The sequence below is a fragment of the Primulina tabacum genome, chromosome 8 (assembly GCF_025594145.1).
Source record: "Primulina tabacum isolate GXHZ01 chromosome 8, ASM2559414v2, whole genome shotgun sequence".
NCBI lineage: Eukaryota > Viridiplantae > Streptophyta > Magnoliopsida > Lamiales > Gesneriaceae > Primulina > Primulina tabacum.
The window spans coordinates 4,634,817-4,653,655 of NC_134557.1; the positions used below are offsets into that span (position 1 = coordinate 4,634,817).

Below are 18,839 nucleotides of genomic sequence, written 5' to 3' on the forward strand. Positions count from 1 at the left end.
ATTTTGAAAGTTCAAAAGAAATTAGTGGCGATTTTTAATCTATAATATTTTAATAGTAATCTCTTCCCTCTCATATCCACAAGTTTGATTATTCAATTCGTACTAATCTGTCCATGCACATAAACTTAGACAAGGTTTCGATCCAAAAGTTCAAGTCATCGTTTGGTTGTTGGATTGGTGATTGCTAAGAACTTATAATATAACAATGATACATTAATATATGTAGATAACACAATGATATAGTGCCTAACAAGATATCGAGACAACTAAATGTTACATAAAGAGCTAAAGCTTTGATTTGGATTTGATGTGAATTCACTGAATATACTAATCTATCAGAAGAAGCATTCAGTAGATTCAACAATATAAAACGGCACAGCCACCCTTAAACGTAATTGTCGTATAAAATGTTTCGAACGCAAAGATTGGTACCGAACACTCTAGCTTACACTCACAAGAAGAACAATTCAGCTATTTCTCACGTATTCCAGTGGACTGGCCTCGTTGACAACCAAAATTTCACGACTTTACTTCGAGATTGGAATGGTGGATTCAAGAAAAGAAAGCTGGTTTCTTGTCAGTGTCAGTTTTTCTTCAGCTTCTGCTGCCTTTTGTTGAACACCACGAACAACGTCCTCTGGAGCTTTCTCTACGAACTGTAACCAAATAATGAAAACCATGAGAACTCAAAGTTACTGAGCGGACAAAAGAATCCATCTAAAATAAAACACACGAGGATGAGAGATTCGAGCTAAAGCATTTGATCGTTGAAGATCTGGTGCTGATTTAGACAAGCATAATCATTTAAGCAGTCAATAGTTACCGCAGTGAGTTTAAATAAACTTCGGAAAAAACAACTATGCGACAGAAGTTCAGGCTGGTGTAGCCACTTCAATCGAAATAACGAATTTCACGCCCAATCCATGTTATATTCATGGCAACATGGCTGGTTTTGTAGTAAATGTGAATACAATTTCGTGGTTTAAAAACAAAAGACGAGGCAACAGTAGAGCCCGAGCACAACAGTTTCAGATCATGGTTCCCTTATTTCCTCTTAATACACTGTATGAAAATTATAAATTGAAATATGAAGCTGTAAGTGAAGCATGTTCATGTTTCATTTTCAATTTTGACCCGCTTATAAGTAAAAAAAAGAAGTCTTGATCACAGCTCACACTGGAAGAACTTAGGCGAGCCATGAGTCCATCGTATTCCGTTTGCATTTTAGCAAGCCGTTTCAAAAGGCGCTGCACTTCAGCAGAAATATCTACCATGGCAGCAAGAGGAAGATAAGCCTCCAAACCTTCGCTGGCAACAAGATGAACTGATTGATTGGCATCACCTGGAGATCATCTTTCATCAATACAATGCTGTACAACGGTAATTATACAGTCTAAATTCACAACAACGAAAATCAAGAACCAGAAACATAGAGGACACTCTAGATAATGAAAATGATTATATACTTGCAAAAAATAGAATTTTTCTGCGGTACCTGGGGGAGATTCGGTACAGCTGATATTGTGAAAATCTAATCTAGAGAGGAGAGCCAAAACTTCTCTTTCCTCCTGCATCACAAAAGAAGAAGATAATCTCTACAACTACCATTGAAATTCAATTATTTGAAACTGGCATATGTATTTATTAAAAACATTAAAACATAAGGTTGCATTTTGATATAAGACTTGAAATGTGTGAATGCAAGAGTTAATGTCAGCACTGTAGATTCCAGAAATTTTGTTTAAAGAAGAGCAAACAAAGCAATAATCTATAGATCATTCAAAGGTTCAAAACACAAAGACCAACGGAATCCCCTGTCGCATTCTCCTGTTAAATTGTTATTCCAGTATTTGTGAAAACAAATTTCAGGTATTTGCGTGAATTTAAGCATTGCTCTTAGATGTGGCCTTATTAACAATCTATTCAATCAGATCTTAAGAATTTCTTTCACCAATCGAAGAGAATATTGATGCCAGTAAAAGTTTACCTTACTCTCTGTTACGTGCCTGAGTTTGGGATCGTGTTATGGGTCGTTGGACAGTGAAATCTCCTAGTTCGGAATAGGATTCCTGCGTTTTGATTTAAGCCCTTGACGAACTATGATTAGTTGAAGAATCGGGGATTGTGAAAACAATAGAACCACCCGATCTTGTGAAATAAACTTTTTATTGATATTTTCTCAATACCTAATTCTTTCCCCCAAGTTCCTACCTATACTGATGACGCAAATCCAAAAATTAACTGAAATAAATCCTACCAAATTTTAAAATATATGCAGAAATCTAAAAACAAAGAAATAGTTAAAACAAAGAAATAATTATCCCATTTAACCAAGGAAAAAATCTTCTTGTTCCTCCATCTTTAACCCTAAATTTTCCATGATTGAAACGTTGACAGACCTTGGGCTTGTAAGTTTCATTCTCTACATTGCTGCCCACAACCCCTTCTCAACCCACTTCTTCTTCGCGGCTCGTGACACAGTCTTGCTCTAACACCTTAAGTTGTTACTGGCTGAGGTAACCAAATATTATGACAAATTAACTAAGAAATACTGTCTATGTATCATACTTCTATCGTTCAAGTGCAAGTTCGTGCACCAATAATGTGCAAAGTCTGTGAACTGTTTAGCTCTTTTAAACAGTATATCAATAATTTGATGATTAATACATCTTCTACTTGAATAAAAATCTCATAAATATTTCATCATTTCCTCATGTTGAGAAAAATACTGGTGCACTCAATGATTGAACCTAACCGATGAGCCTCCGTTCACCATGGTTAAATCAGGTGCTAACATTTTATTACCACTGGTCAATATGTATTTCATCAAAAGATAAAAAAAACAGAAGACAACCAGTTATTAGCTGATTGGAAGTCAAAATATCAAGCTAACCGTCAGTTATACCACTCTTCTTCATTAATGTAGGATAGGAACCGTATGAGATTGACCAACTTACATATATATACTTTAAGACTTCCGAATTCCCAACAATAGAAGCCGGTATACGTCTTCCTGGTTCAACAGAGTACTCCGCTCTTGCATTTCGAATCGCCCTGGTCTAAGGTCAGGCCAGTAACGGAAAACAAGAACTATCTAAGCACACAATCAGGTAACTCAATTGGTCTATCTCAATAAGTAAAAATAAAAGGATTATTACCAAAGCCTGTAAGTTTTCAAATTTCTTCACAGATTCATCTAGCCTAGGAAGAGAAGTTGCCGGCCATGCTGTTACTATCAAAGCTTCTTTGCGGTAGGGCAATGACTTTGGAAAACAACAACATACATAATTTTCAGATGGGGAAGCATAGCATTTTGAATCCAAAATTAAAACAAGGACTGGAATCCTTCTGTCTTAATAATAGGCATGAGAAGACATATACAAGAATATGGAACCATCCATTTCTGCCCATGTTTTAACAGAAGGTACACTTGCAACAAAATTAAAGTATTCCGATCCACTGCAATGTAATGACAAAAAGATCATCCCAATGCCTGCTCTAAATTAAAGTGAGGCCGAAAAGACTGAAGTTTATATTTTAGCCGAGGATTAAAAAGATCATGACATATTTCCTTTTCTGTAGCTGTGAAAACAGGAAAAAGGCTGTGACATACAAAGTGTTCTGAGAGAGGAATTATTTTCACGAAGCAAATATATCAATAACCAAAACCATAGACCAAAATGAACATTTGGGTGATGAACAAAATGCTTGCAGGTGATGGTTATAATTAAATTTGTACATGATTCTAACAACGCTGATAAGAAAAGGTCTACTAAAATTCTCATGGAAACACAGAAATATTTGGAGACATTTTTAATATTTTTTTATTCTCCCAAACACATTCAATCTCTCAAAACTCAATTTTTTTCTATTATATATCTCCCAACATTACTTTTAACTGCTAACATTACTTTTAACTCAACCTTTCATCATGCCCCAGAAACATGTTATTGTAGCATGATATTTTAACTACTAACACTACATTTTAGAATAACTAAATATATGATAAGAAATCATCATCCTAATAAATTCTTGCATGACAGTTGACACGATATATACCGTCAAAAAATAAAGCCAATCAAATATCAAACTTCACATTTCTTGCAAGACACTTTTTCTCAAAATGTTTTCCGAACACAACGGGAAAACACCACTAAACTATATTTTATACCTGCCAGAGCTCCTCAGTTACGAATGGCATGAAAGGGTGTAATAATTTCAGTATGTTTTCGAACACATATAAAAGTACTGCCTGTGATGTAGACGCGACAGAATCACCTTCCGAGTTATAAAGCCGAGCTTTACTTGCTTCAATGTACCTAACAAGAAATGCAAAAACATGAGTCTGGTGCATAGATAAGTGAGTCCTACAAAGCAATAATGAGGAAAAATAAAATATTATGAGTCTGGAAATCGTCATGCACCAAAGAGGAATATGGAGCATTCTACAACTTGCAAAAGCAATGGTAATGCAACAAGTTACTAGTTACAAATAGGATAACAACAGAATCACAGTGAACAACTATTCTCAGACTAATTCAACAGCCGAAAAGGCTCTATTTATATTAGATAATAATATATAACCTAAACATCCATACTCCAGTATTTGCTCAAACTAAAACTACTAATTCAACGGGCAATTTTCACAGGGGTGTAGAACTTACGCAATTGCAATTCCCAACAAATATAGCATATGAAACAACTAAGACACAGTGATGGAAAAAGACAAAGCATACAAGAATAATAATCCATTTCATTATGTTAACTTGAAAAAAATTATTAGATTCATGATCAAACAAAGACAATATTCTGTTTTCCCAGTTTGAATGGCTATGTTAAAATTCACACAAAAGTCACAACAATGAGTTAAAAATGCTTCGTTATTACCTCCAAAAGTAGTGAGAGTTAGAGAGACAATTTTTTTACTTTCAGTTGGATTATGCTAGGGGTTGGCATGCCAATAGTTACCCTCAAAAGGAACTTTTGATGATATACGGAGCACTCAATTGCAATAGTGTAAATTAAAAAATCTCTGTCGCTTTACAATCTATACTCCCACAACCAACAGTTTTTGTTCCAGTTCTGTTTACTGTTGGAGGTCCTTAACTACTCCCATCTTCTAGTGGCTCTAATCTGAACCAACCAGGGTACGGAGAGCAAGACAACATCATACTAATTTACCGGATGTGATAGAAGAGGCTCATATGAGAGAAGATAAAACTGAAAAACTACACACAACTCACATCTCAACTCTGATCACTAAATATGACAAGCTAAACTAGGAAAACTTTGAGTTTGGACAATGAAATAGAATCAGCTTATTAAAATTTGTGCAATATATATATATATATATATATATATATACGTACCAGTCAGCAAAATCGCCCCAAAAGAAATCATATATTTCTCTTGAAACATCACCAAAGAATAACTTATCATAACTTATGGTGACAGCATCAATTAGCATATGAAGTTTTGAAACCTGCATACAAATAGAAGTGATGACAATAGAGAGGGAAATAATGGACTGTAATTCAACAGTTTTGGGAGATTGAGTCTAACCACCCAGCACTCCGGTAAAGGTAGATTGAGCACTGCCTTTTCCATGTCAAACTGTAAAAACATTGATCTATTTAGTCAGAGGTATAAGCCAGAGGAACAAAGGAATGACTTTATGTTGTTCATCTACTAGCAAACGACTGATTCCATGAATTAATTAATATTATGACCTCCTCAATCCAAGAATTATGCACGCAAACTGAGATATCGTATGTTCTCGCCCTTGATTAAAAAAATATTCAAATTTGGTAGTATTATCAACAAGCTTAAGTGGATAAAGAAAAGTTGCAGGATAAAGGTAACCAGTATGCTTAAAAGGGGAACATTCTTTAAGTTTTAAATCTGGACCCCTCCATCCCAAATGTGATGCATGCAAACTGAGATAACATATGTGCTTACCCCTAATTAAAAAATTATTCAAATTTGGTAGTATTATCAACAAGCTTAAGAGGATAAAGATAAATTGTAGGATAAGGGCAACCAGCATGTTTATCAGGGGAACATTCTTCAACTTTTAAATCTGGACCCCCCAACCACGAACGTAAATGAAAGAAACTCGGGCTGTTCAATGGTGGAACCAACCGTCACCATATTTCACAAGTATGACTTCCGATATAGCTGTTCGTTGTTCGCATGGAAGTTGGGGCAATAATTATTAAATGCCATTTTGCGAAAAAATAAGAGGCAAAAGAACCTCGAAGTCCTGTATAGCTTTCCAAGCAGATAAATCACTTTGATCAGGCAAATTCTGGAGCACAAACTTGCCAGCATTCCACAATTTGTTCGTGAATGCTTTGCTAGAAGTTAACCTCTCGGTAGATAAATTTAAATCCTGAAAGAAGAACATAAAGCAAGGTTTAGAAAACTACCACATTGACTGCCAGATGTATTTAGTAATAAGCAAATGAGTTCCCAAGAAATGAAGCAGCGAAACTATAACAAACCATTGTATTTTCCTCCTTTTTGACTAATAAAAAAGTTTGCAAGTGAGCAATTTCACATTTAAGATAAGATCGACAAACCTGACCAGCAGTTCCTAGAGAAAGAGTGAAGCGCAGAGCATCAGTTCCATATTCTTTGATTGTATCAAGAGGATCTATGACATTTCCTAGTGTTTTAGACATCTTTCGTCCCTATATTAATGTGAATAACAAGTTAAAAGTAGCATCAGACTCAAGAAAAGTAGCATATGAATAAAAAAATGTTCAAATGAATAATGAATGTCCCAACTTTTAGTCAAAACTCAAAATGGAATCGTGTATCTATGCATTGAACAGTGCTACTCAGATGACCATCAAGCATCCTCTTTGAGAAGAAACCAGAACTTCAAATTAGTTAACTTATCAACAACGCCATGAGAATAACCAGACAATAGTTTGAAATATACAAAGTAAAGAAAATAAAAAAACTATTCCAGGAGGGGAAACCTGAAACCGATGAGCTATCCATTTTACATGTTCCCAATATCTTGAATTAAATAAATTTAGCAGCATACTTTCAATTTCCTCATGGCAGTGACTACACAATTGCACCCTCTCAGAAAATGGTAGTGATGGAAATACCTAAGTAACACCACTATGGAAAGACATAGCAAGTCCTCAACATTCTAAAACATAGCACGCTAATCATTTATTTGCTAATGTGGAAATCATATTACAAAGTGGGCCGGATTTAATATTCTAATTTTGCAAGGAGAAATTAAAGAAAATAATACAAAATTCCAGAAACATCAAAGAGGAAGAACGAGGGAATGTCTTATCAAGGTAATCATTTTTGTTTTGGTAACTATGAATCTCATGAAGAATTTGATCATGGCTCCAGTCAGGGAATAGATGAAATTTATAAAACAAAAATGGATCCTTATTTTTTGTTATACCAAACAAATTCATAAGTTTTTTCCTCCTGAAACCTCCAATTTTAGAGTATGAACCTTCGATTCGTCGACTCAATATTAGATAAAAAGGGGCCATGAGCTTATTTTCCTAGGTCTAAACAAGTTGACATGATTTTACTCCTTATAAAAAGAAAATTAGAGAACTCGACAATTATTTAAATGAAGCTATAAAATATCACATAAGTCCCTTGTTACAGTTTATAACCCAACTTCAATTTTTAGGCACAAAAGAAATTCTCTCATAGAACCTTTTCACTTCTTTAAATAGGATTTCTATCGACCAACTTTTGGTCCTGAAGTCAACAAGTACAATTTTTCTGGTTACTCTATCCTTCTTGATACCGATCAATTATAAATAAAGCAATGTTGGAACGCAATAGTTGTCCTACTGGAAGAGCGACACGATGTGGCGCTTAAGCTGTTATGCAGCTTAAAACACTCTTATCACCCAGATATTTTGATAAAATGACAAATGTTCGATACTAAAATAAGAATCATAGCTAATGTCGTGTGTTCATTTGTTATGAGTTGCGAGTTGGTGCAATTATTATGAGAGGATTATTGTGATCAATAATTGCTCATCTTGGGAGAACAACCAAACGTGGTGCTTGAGTTGTTATACGATTTAAAATTTTGATATACACCATTACAACCAGTTATACTTTTTGATAATTAACAATGTTCAATCTTACAATCAATAATACCGAAAAAAATGAAGTCTTATTGACTACACGATCTAATAAATAAGGTTAAAAAACAATGACACAATGATAAACTCGATTGACATAATGGCATGCAAAAACTAAATAAAACATGAAGCTTCGATGCAGGTCATGTTCAGAACCAGCTTCACAATAAATAACACTACTAAAAGATTGTTATGGAAACAAGGCATTCAATTAAAAGTTATCGCTAGAGGCAGTGATCTTAGCCTCAATTTCCAACTCACTTGAGAATCTCGAATTAGACCGTGAAGGTAAACATATGAAAATGGAACCGTCCCCGTGAATTCTATTCCCATCATCACCATTCGTGCCACCCAAAAGAACAATATGTCATGCCTGGCAAAACAAGCAGCAACAATTATATCTAAGCATGGTCGAAATGGATACACTTATAATCTCTTTAAAAGAATATATATATATAAGTAAAATGGGTTGTCAAATGAAAAGTGATCAGGAATAAGAATGTGAAAAGGTCAAACAATCTGGGGGCATAGGAAGCCTCACAAAATACAATAAATTGCTGCACCAAGTAAGCCAGAAAGGAGCAATTAACTTTATTTCAGGAGATTATCCATATTGAGACAAATTTTGCTCATGGAGATGATGAAAATAAGAATCTGATTCATCACCTCATTTTCAGGAAGTTATTACATGAGTTACAAGAGGATCTAGTGCAGTACAAAAGATGGATGATTTTCCTGCTTTAAAATGAAAATTACATGTTCTGTAACACTCTACAGAAGTTAAATATAAAAAAATGCACAACTTGACAATTTAAGACGATAATATTGAGCACCACCCTAAAGAAATCTTCCAAACAGCAATACTAGCTATACAGAAAGATAGATGAACAGGTATAATCTGTGAATACCCTGTCTCAAGAACTGAAGTAGGATAGAAGTCCTTAAAGTCCTTTGCTGATACATCTGGCCAACCGAGAGTGCTGAATGGCCACAGAGAACTAACAAAAAGGCAAACAGAATTCAGTCAACTATCTGGTCTTCCAGTCATTCAACGTTTGAAATCAATATTCAGGACATACAAACATTCAGGAGTCAAATAACCCAAAAAACAAAAATATATACCTTGCTACATTATGAGCGTAAGAAATCTAGTGGAACTAAATAATTAAAAACTATATAACATTTGAAATCATCTAAATCATCACACAATTGACAAAGTGTGAAAAATACCTATTCAACTCCTTAGTTTCCTCCACATATTATTAAGTCCCTAATCAGAAAATATTCTTTCAAGAAACAGGCAGCATCGACTACTTCTACACCAAAAAACAAAGAGACAGGAAAGTATAAAATTAATGGCCTGGTCATAAAGAAAAATGGTCCAACAAACCTGGAAAACCAAGTGTCAAGAACATCTGGATCTTGATAAATTTCAACACTTTTTCCATGCTTTTCACGTGCTTTTCTAAGAGCCTCTTCTTCACTCCTAGCTACTATGTATTCCTCTTCAGGATCTTTACCCACAACATACCAAACAGGTATACGATGCCCCCACCATAGTTGTCTGCTTATACACCAGTCCTTGATGTTTGATAGCCAGTGATTATATATCTAGCATCATCATGCAGTAAATAAATAAAGGACTCCAACTTTATACAAATAAATACAGTTAAGATTAGCCAACCAAAACCAATAAAATAAGACAGCCCAAAACAGTCTTAAAAGCATCAAGGCCAGTGTTCGTGTTTTAGTTATGCTAAAAATTGCAGAAATATTACCCAATGTTAATGAGGCAACAAATAGACCAGAACGGCTTCTTCCGATAAAATAGCAGTGTTCTAAAGGACGCTGCCTAGGACCACCTCCTAGGCACCTAGGTCGTCCACGGCCCTGAATTTTTACGAAAGTGATGCCTCTAGGCGTTGCCGCCAGGTCTATGTTCAATTCATTGTCAAGATCATCAACAAGAATAGAAGAAAAGAAGAAAAAGTAGTGGATGTGTTACTTGCTAGTGAAGCAACTGCGACACAAGGTTGAATTGTTGATGGCGAAGATGAAGATTTTGGAACACATGTTGAATATGTAAGAGAATTTAACAAAGAAGAATTGGTATCGGATGAAGAGAGGAATATGTCATGGATTTTAAGTTTGAATCCGATACAGACGAACTTTTAAATAAATATGGAGATGAACAAGAAGAAAAATTAGAGAGAAAAAAAGCTAAAAAAACATCTAGCGCTTTTTAGACAACTCTAAAATGGAAACATGCATAAGCACATTAAAACATGAAAAGAGGTGTAGAAAACCAAATTTGGAGGATTTACATTATCTCTATTACGTACTTTCTCAAATCTTTCAGGCAAAATTGTTAGTTCTCCTTTTTCTACTGCTCTAAGGGCCTTCTCGGCCAAAGGCTCCATTGTTACAAACCATTGCTTGCTCACAAGAGGCTCTATTATCTGGTAAGAGGAACTTTCTGTGAGAAAACGAAAGGAAAGATGCACCTATTAAATATTTATCCATTAGTTTCACACCTCTCCACCACGCTGCGATCTTGGAACTCGCATTGTGTAAGCCTCCTTTTTGACTGCTAATCCTGTCTCCTCAAGTTCATGCCAAAGTTTCTTTCGTGCTTCAAACCGATCTAGACCACTGAATATTAGTTGCAATTGATAAATACAAGGTAGAGGCAAAAAATTATTCGATCCAACAAAATTTTAAACATAATCAAATATCACTTACCAATACAAGCCAGCAACTTCATTGAGAGTCCCATCTTTATTCATGATATTAAGAATCGGAAGACCAAGCTTCCGAGCCAGAAGATAATCATTGTGATCATGGCCAGGGCTTATCTTCAAGACACCAGTTCCGAAGTCTTTATCGACATACTGCACATTGACAAGATGTTATGTCCACAAAAGTGATTTCCATTCAAGTTCTAAGGGCACTTCTAATAACAACTAAAATTGACCAAAAACCTGATAGCAATCTGAAAGTTATTACACATCTTAAGAAATGAATTGATAACATTGTAGTTATAGCATAGTAAGAAAGCTTTTCACATTCACTGTATGGGCTCAAAAGAAAAGCCAATATTATAAATGATATCAAGGTTTTTGAGCAACGGGCTTCCTAAAAACGAATTAATAAATGATATCAAGGTTTTACCTTATCAGAAATAATGGGCACATGCCGACCAAAAGTCATCGGGACAATAGCTTGCTTTCCAATGTACTTCGAGTAACGTTCATCCTAAGAAAACATCAACAAAAATATCATCAATCACGACTGACAGGATAAAGATAGTCTTTAAAAAGAAGACATTGGAAGCACAAAAGACAGTGACGAATATGTGAAACAGACAGTTAAAATACTTGAAGTAAAGCACAATCCAGAGGACTAATGGTGAAGGTCATCCGATCCAGTGCCTGATATTCTCCCATAGATGAGGTATGTCTCCTCGTATACCTTTGAAGATCAACTTTTGTCTTTTTCCCACAACTGCTAAGTAGTTGCTAATATCATTAACTTTCATAGTTTTCTACATTATCTCTTCCAAACATATAACATGTCTCTAAAAGATAAACTAATTTTAAAACCATATCACGTGAAAACCAAGCGCCATCAAAGTCTTATACCAGGGCACATTCTAAAAATGCAATTGTGAAATCCACATCTATCTCCAGCTTTTATTCCACACGATTCTTACATTTATCATGTTGGACCCAGATTGCTTTCCAAAGACACTTGGAAGATGCTCTTTGATGATATATGAACATTCATCCCTTAGACCAGGAACATATTTTCCTGCTATAAACCTGTGACAAAATGCTTTCTCCTCCAAGTCAAATTCCCACTACTAACTAAATAGTACCTTGTTGCGAGCCTCCACATTCCATATTACCCAACTGCCCCTCTTTCCAAGTAACAAAGTCTCTAAATTTTGCTCAAATAACTTCCACACAGCATCTTTTTCAAACAGCACAGCATCACAAACATTTTGCGACTAAAACATCACTCACAATATGTCAACATGATTAAAGCATATCTTGGAGTTGAATTATCTTTTCATCTCATGTGATCCGGATCCCACTAGAAATACATTTCATTATTTCCCAAAAAAATGTCTCTTACTCTATTATACTTTAAACCCTAACACTATATTTTAAAATTAGTTGATCCATACATTATCAAATAACTAAATATCATATGATGAAACATCTAAAATAAAGGTGTTATTTTCAGAAAATAAAACCAAACCGATATCACATTTTCCAATATGATTATGTAAAACAACATTTTCTTAAAATCTTTTTCCACTCAAGAACCTCATGTTTTCAGTAATAAGTTAATTGGTGGATAACATATGAGATTATAAGTTAATCTCAACCAAAATGTTCATAAGCAAGTCACTAAAGAAAATACAGATTACTTTAAGCGCCAAAGAAAATAACAAAGAGTTACTCATAATCATCTTTCATTGAATTAGTTTGCTAATAAGTTACCTTGGGATTCACTGCTACCGCCGTATCCCCAAATAAAGTCTCGGGTCTTGTGGTTGCAATTGTCAGAAAATCACTCCTGTGAGGTAAAGAAAATGTTCCTACATAGGATCAATTTCAATTAAATACAAATAACATATATACAAATTTTAGCTCTTACACCGCCGTGGAATCATGCCAATATATATATAATCCTACTTATCTTTTTTCTCTTCATGTTTTCCTCATCTTTTTAATCAATCTGAAACGATGAGCAACTATACTTCATGAAGTTATCAGAAATTCAAAATTTCCAGTTTTTGAATGTTCACATTCTTTAAATCCTTTGTTTTCAACAGTATGTCTACAATTGTCTTAATAGTATTACGCAAGGATCTTTTCAAGAAGAATGAAATAAGGTTCTCCAAAAAATAACCATAATCTTTTTCATAGTTTGTAGAACCGCAACATGCACCAAGGCTCATAGATGCCATTGCGCAGAGGTGCAAAGTGCAATGCTTAAGGTGAGGCGTGTGCTTAATTGATGACATAATCCACTTAACAGCTTAGTTCAACATATTACCCAGAATGTACTTAAAAGCTTAAATAAAAACGATGTCCGGCAAAAAGTAGTCCTTGTGAAACTAGTGATTTAATTAGTTAGCTTAAAAAACAAATGATCAGTAAACCAGTAATTTAAAGGTAATGGAATCAAACGTTAAGAGAAGATGTGTGGTCATACCTTGAACCACCAGCAACACGGTACTTTATATGATACAATGCACCTGGTTCCTCCGAGTACTCCACTTCCTACAGAAATATTATTTTGAATAAAAGAGGTGGCATTAGAAAGACAAACAACAGACATGGGCGGAGAATTAGTCCTATGCTGTTAACTAGGCATCAAGTTTGGCACTTGCATACCAAATCAGAAACTGCCGTCTGTAAATTAGGGGACCAATTGACCATGTAAGAACCTGCAACAAAATATTTGTTACCACATATAATAAAGAGTATGAAACACAAAATGACATAATTCTAAATCGATTCAATGTCCATCCATACACTTTAATAATGCAGCAAAGATAAGCAATTGATCTCACTCCAATTCACAACATAAGTTTTTGTCTACACGAGTCCAAAGCCATCTAGCATAAACTGAGTAAATTATAAACAAAAATACCAATCCACATAATTCCTCAATTTTAAAATACAGTGAGAAGAAAATCAATAGGTTTCTCCTGTAATAAACAACTAACTGGCAAACATGCATAGATATTATACAAACAGACATGATCTGAGGTAATATGTTAGCTCCTTATTTCCTTTAACAAAAGCAACACTGCACAGATGATCAAATAATTTCCAGTATCTTCTTTTCAAATATAAAAAGGTTATTGCATAATGTCTTCAAACATTTGAATAAGCACTGTGAAATTACCTTGATAAATTAGGCCTTTGTCGTGAAGCCTAATAAATGCCTCAACTACTGCTCCTGCAAAAGTAAAGAAAAAATGGTTCAGAACCCGGGGGGTTTATGTACCAAGATACAGCATTCATTTGCACAGCTTTCATTCACTAAATTAACAACAATACATGGAAGAGTGCAGTTGAGAAACTGTTTAAGAACCAAATAGCAAGACTAACATACAAAAATGAGAACTAGCATCTGATTATAATTTGGGGCCAAATTATGCCCTATCTCAGACATCACCACAGCCACATAAACTGGACATATTATCATGATTCGTTGTTTATTAGAGTTTACTGGATAAGAATTGCCTTACTACTCAGCTGTTCATCAAGGGTAAAATGTTCTCTGGTCCAATCACATGAAGCTCCAAGTCTCTTAATTTGATTTGTGATTGCTCCACCATACCTACAAGTAACAGAGAGTATAATACATTTAAACAAATCAGTAATGTTGAAAAAAAATAAGACATATAAAAAATCCACTGACTACCAAGTTCGATAATTTTATAAAACATATGAATATGAATACTGCAGAATGAAAGAGAAGTTTATCATCCAAAAATCATTGACCAGCAAAAGTGAATGCTCCACCAAATCTTAATATACTATTGTGATTAATCACACGCTTAAGGACAGTCTCCTATTGATATACTCTTCATTAGAATGTTTGTAAGGCAGCCTGTGATCTAGAATAGCAGTGCCTTACAAACTTCTCCAAGACCACACAGAATGTGTATTCAGTTTTTGCACAGATTATTGCACCTTTTTACTGACAGGAGAGTAGCATTGCATTGACGTGATGCTCCCCAACCTCAATACCCCCATGGTGTAAGATATATGTAAGAACGGCGAAAGGGCAAGACAGTTCAACTTGTTGCTAATCCAGAGGCACCTAATTAAATTCATAATCTAAGGTCTACCCGCTTATTCCCTCAGGTATGTCTAGAAGCCAATAAAAATGAACATAAAAAATCATTCAAAGAAATCAATAAATAATTCCCTAGGTATCTTTTGAGAAGAAAATAAATGTATCAAGTAATCATCATCAAAACCATGACGAAAATTACATAATTTTCATGATTCTAAAGCTTAAAATACATGGATCAAGTTGACAAGAGACCACAACTTGACCCAACCCTACTTTGGTTTAGAACATAAATATAAAACCTACCAAATCCATTTATAAACCCCAGTCTGTCCCACAATAGGTAGGTTGAAGGCAGGAATTATCTGACCCAGTCTTACTACAACACTAGACATGTGAAGAAGAAAAATGGGATATGGTCTCTCTAGAACACCTCCATGTCATCCACTGACAAGAACGAAATAAAGAAAAAATCGGAAACCACAACTAATCTGGGCAACAAGGAAAGGAACAAGGGCAATGATAATAAATGAACATTAAATGGTCGCAAATGAAACAAGAGTTAAAAATGAAAAAACAAGTGAATCAATTAAACATAAAAAACTTTTTCAGCAGAAATACAACACAATTGAGGAAAATTAAAATCGGTAACTTTTACAAACAAAATAGTCATTTGGCTGATAGTACAACTTAAATAATCCAAGGATGAATGGGGAGTATGCAGACAAATGAGAAAAAAAAGAGCTTCGAGAAAGGATGAACAATATACTTTTTTTTCCATTGCCATACTCGTTTCGTAAATTCTTCCCTACCCAAATCAACTCTTTTTATTCCTTCAGCTGCGAGCATTCTTTCCACAACCAGCTGAAAAAATATGGTGCTTAATTCTCGCAAAAAAATTTATAGAATAGAAGGGACTCCCTTGGATAAGATTCAGGATGTAGACTAAAACATATTGAAAAAATAACAAACAATAGAATGATAAATGATGTGATATAGAGAAAAAGGAGCAAGGGGTTTTTCCGTAGATAGAAAAACATTGTATGATCCTTTCAATTAACTGAACACCCTAATCACTCATCTGCCAATTGCACTATATAATTAAGAAGGGAGTAAAATATTAGCAAGTAAATTATATTTTTAGCTTCATGCGACAATCCGAGATATACATAATTGCACTGATAAGCATTTCAAGTAAACAATAGCTAGATAGAATGATAAATTATGTGATAAAGAGAAAAAGGAGCGAGAGTTTTGTCCGTCGATAGAAAAACCCTGTATGATCCTTTCAATTAACTGAACACCCTAATCACTCATCTGCCAATTGCACTATATATTTTTAAAAGCGAATAAAATATTTGCAAGTAAAATATATTCTTAGGTTCATGCAACAATCCTAGATGAACATAATTACACTGATAAGCATTTAAAGCAAACCATAGCTAGATAAAAAAAAAACCATAAACTTAATTTTTAAAACAGGTTAATAATAAAAGTTCAAAGAATCACAAATATAATTTCTTACAGCACAAAAATTCAATCATGACAGAGTGTTTGTCTAAAGTGGTTTCTTTATCCAATCATCAACCTGAGTAGCAATACCAGCATGATCCGTTCCTGGAAGCCAGAGGGCAGTTCTTCCTTTCATTCGCTGATACCTTACCATAATGTCCTACAAATGCATTAAAAAACTGGAAAATCAATATGCAGTTCTTCAAGTATAAAAATTTTCAGTAAGGCCAACAGAAAATTAATTTGTTAAAATAATGACAAAAATAAGAAGGGAGATGAGGGGGTAAAGAATGAAGAGAGATACAAGCGGGGGGGATGAGGAATAGAGGAACAACAACTGTGTGTTCCCCCTTGATTCATGCACATTACCATTCCAAAATGTGAGTTTTTCACGATCCAAGCCTTAAGAAAATAGAACTGTTATACAAAATAACTTGAGTATTTATTTGGACAGCAACAGAAAATCTTCTATTATCAGAATAACTAACGGATCCAGCAACATGAATCAATTTCATCGTCTTGAAGCTATATGAAGAATGAGCATACTAATTTATATCACTATAGCTAATGGTTAACTGTTGAGGGCTATGGTTACTACCACGAATTATGTACAACTGTAGTGCACATATTAATCTTGGGTACACACGTAATACAAGTTTTATATTCGTAATTAGTGAAGTTTTTATCAGGATTTGGAGTGTCTTGGGATAATATTTGTGCAGGATAAGTCAATTCCCTCAAGATGTATTCTAAGTCGTAGAAATCTTCATGCATATCAGAACAAAACCTTATGCGAAGAACGAAAAATATAAAAACTAGACTATAGAACTACATAAAGGATTGAAAACAAGAAACTTTGTGGTTAAAAGGAAACAACATTATCCTACCTCAAGAGTCACAAACATTGCGTGTCCCATGTGCAGTGAACCGGTAACATTTGGCGGCGGCATCGATACCACAAAGGGTTCACCACCTCTCTCATTAGGCTTGAAATACCCTTGAGACTCCCACCTATTATCCAATATCAATGACCCAATCTATTTTTAGTAGCACAAACGAATAACTAATCATTATATAAGAACAACATATTTCCCTTAAAAGATATTTTAATGTCAGCATGGATATGAGATGATAAATGTACAGAAAACAAGAGGTCTTTTGCTCTTTTAAACTTGTACTAAATCCCAAAATGCCAAATGATGAGACATTTGTGACATACTAAACATATTTTAAAACCTGATATATAATATATAGAAACGATTCCCAAAAAAACATGGTCATGATAAACAAAATGTATATTTCCTCCTACAAAGCTCAAGTAAGACAGAGAGTATAAGTTACGGCACATTCCCGTTTTCAATCCTTCCTAACCAGTAAATAATATGTAGCATTGAGGAAAACTTTAAATGTTCATTTTTTCCTTCAAAATAATGTTTGCTCACAAACACCAAATCCTTGAGATGGAACATGCAATTCATTTTATTTTTGCCCATTTCTTGCAAATGTGTATCGAATTTAGAGTAAAAACCTAGTTACCAAATTAATATCGACAAAAAAACTACCATTTGTAAATGCGTTCCTCGGATGCAAAATCAAATGCTTTTGCTACTTCTGGTGAAGTAAATACGCCTGTGCTCTCCATTGCAGCAACTAGCATTCACAGAAAAGAAAACAACTTCAGCAAACAAAATAACGCTCAAGCAAACCATTGTTTTCCTTTTCGAAATAAAACCATTTTAGATCATATCTAATAGCATCATCACACAACAAAAGCGCGGATAAAACAACAATCTTGACTCATCAACGCAACTCTCTTATACACAATATCGATAATTTGTTAACTGCCAATATAAAAGCAAAAGGCAGTCTTCTGACTTTGTAAAAATCAACATTGAATAGGCAATATCCCTTTCTTCCACTACAAAAAGATTTAAACTCCAACTCGACTATAGACATGGGTTTATGCTCTAAGTTGTTGAAATTATCTTCGTTTGAAAGAAACAGTGCTCACCAGCGAAGAAGCGTCTGCTCCTGAAACGAATGAAGGAAGATGGGTAGAGAGTGACGCGACGACATCGCATGGAAGATAAGAGTATTGGGTTCAGCCTGTTGCATACGGAGGAAGAACGAGATAAGAGGGAGGGCCTTGAGAAAGCCATTTCCTCCCCACTTCTTTTCGGAAGTTGGAGGTTTCAGGTTATTCAAGATAAGAAAGAGGGCCTTGAGAAATCCATTTTTCCCCACTTCTTTTAGTACAATGGATGCGATTTCAATATCAATGATAAATCGGACCGGGCTTTTGCGAAAAAGTTCGAACAAATAATATATTTACTTTTTCAAAAAATTGGCTTTCAGTACTCAGCG

The 18,839-nt window shown here is 34.6% G+C and overlaps 1 protein-coding gene across 4 annotated transcripts; it reads right to left on the minus strand.

Moving 5' to 3' along the window:
• Nucleotides 1-273: 273 nt before the first annotated feature.
• Nucleotides 274-18,719, minus strand: LOC142553178 (valine--tRNA ligase, chloroplastic/mitochondrial 2). Of its 4 annotated transcripts, XM_075663229.1 has the most exons (28): nt 18,487-18,719; nt 18,038-18,125; nt 17,363-17,486; nt 16,845-16,892; nt 16,552-16,635; nt 15,733-15,827; nt 14,413-14,504; nt 14,067-14,120; nt 13,550-13,602; nt 13,368-13,435; nt 12,650-12,725; nt 11,313-11,396; nt 10,884-11,032; nt 10,676-10,793; nt 10,484-10,600; nt 9,532-9,752; nt 9,050-9,139; nt 8,403-8,514; nt 6,582-6,692; nt 6,254-6,391; nt 5,563-5,613; nt 5,370-5,482; nt 4,172-4,319; nt 3,159-3,263; nt 2,958-3,059; nt 1,496-1,568; nt 1,176-1,342; nt 274-656 (listed from the first exon to the last, which is right to left on the minus strand). In XM_075663229.1, the coding sequence occupies exons 1-28, from the start codon at nt 18,632-18,634 to the stop codon at nt 528-530; spliced, it is 2,958 nt and encodes a 985-aa protein (XP_075519344.1). In that variant the 5' UTR covers nt 18,635-18,719; the 3' UTR covers nt 274-527. The 4 variants fall into 4 exon arrangements, with proteins under 4 accessions (XP_075519344.1, XP_075519345.1, XP_075519348.1 ...); XM_075663230.1 differs by lacking the exon at nt 16,845-16,892; XM_075663233.1 differs by lacking the exons at nt 16,845-16,892; nt 17,363-17,486; nt 18,038-18,125; nt 18,487-18,719 and having other exon boundaries at nt 14,421-14,504.
• Nucleotides 18,720-18,839: the final 120 nt, after the last annotated feature.

Excerpts from the sequence above, each read along its gene's own strand:
- LOC142553178 (XM_075663229.1), bottom strand. The coding sequence starts at position 18,634 with ATGGCTTTCTCAAGGCCCTCCCTCTTATCTCGTTCTTCCTCCGTATGC. Across the intron at positions 18,126-18,486 it reads GAGCAGACGCTTCTTCGCTG|TTGCTGCAATGGAGAGCACA; the intron begins GTGAGCACTGTT and ends TGTGAATGCTAG. Across the intron at positions 5,614-6,253 it reads AAGCTATACAGGACTTCGAG|TTTGACATGGAAAAGGCAGT; the intron begins GTTCTTTTGCCT and ends ATGTTTTTACAG.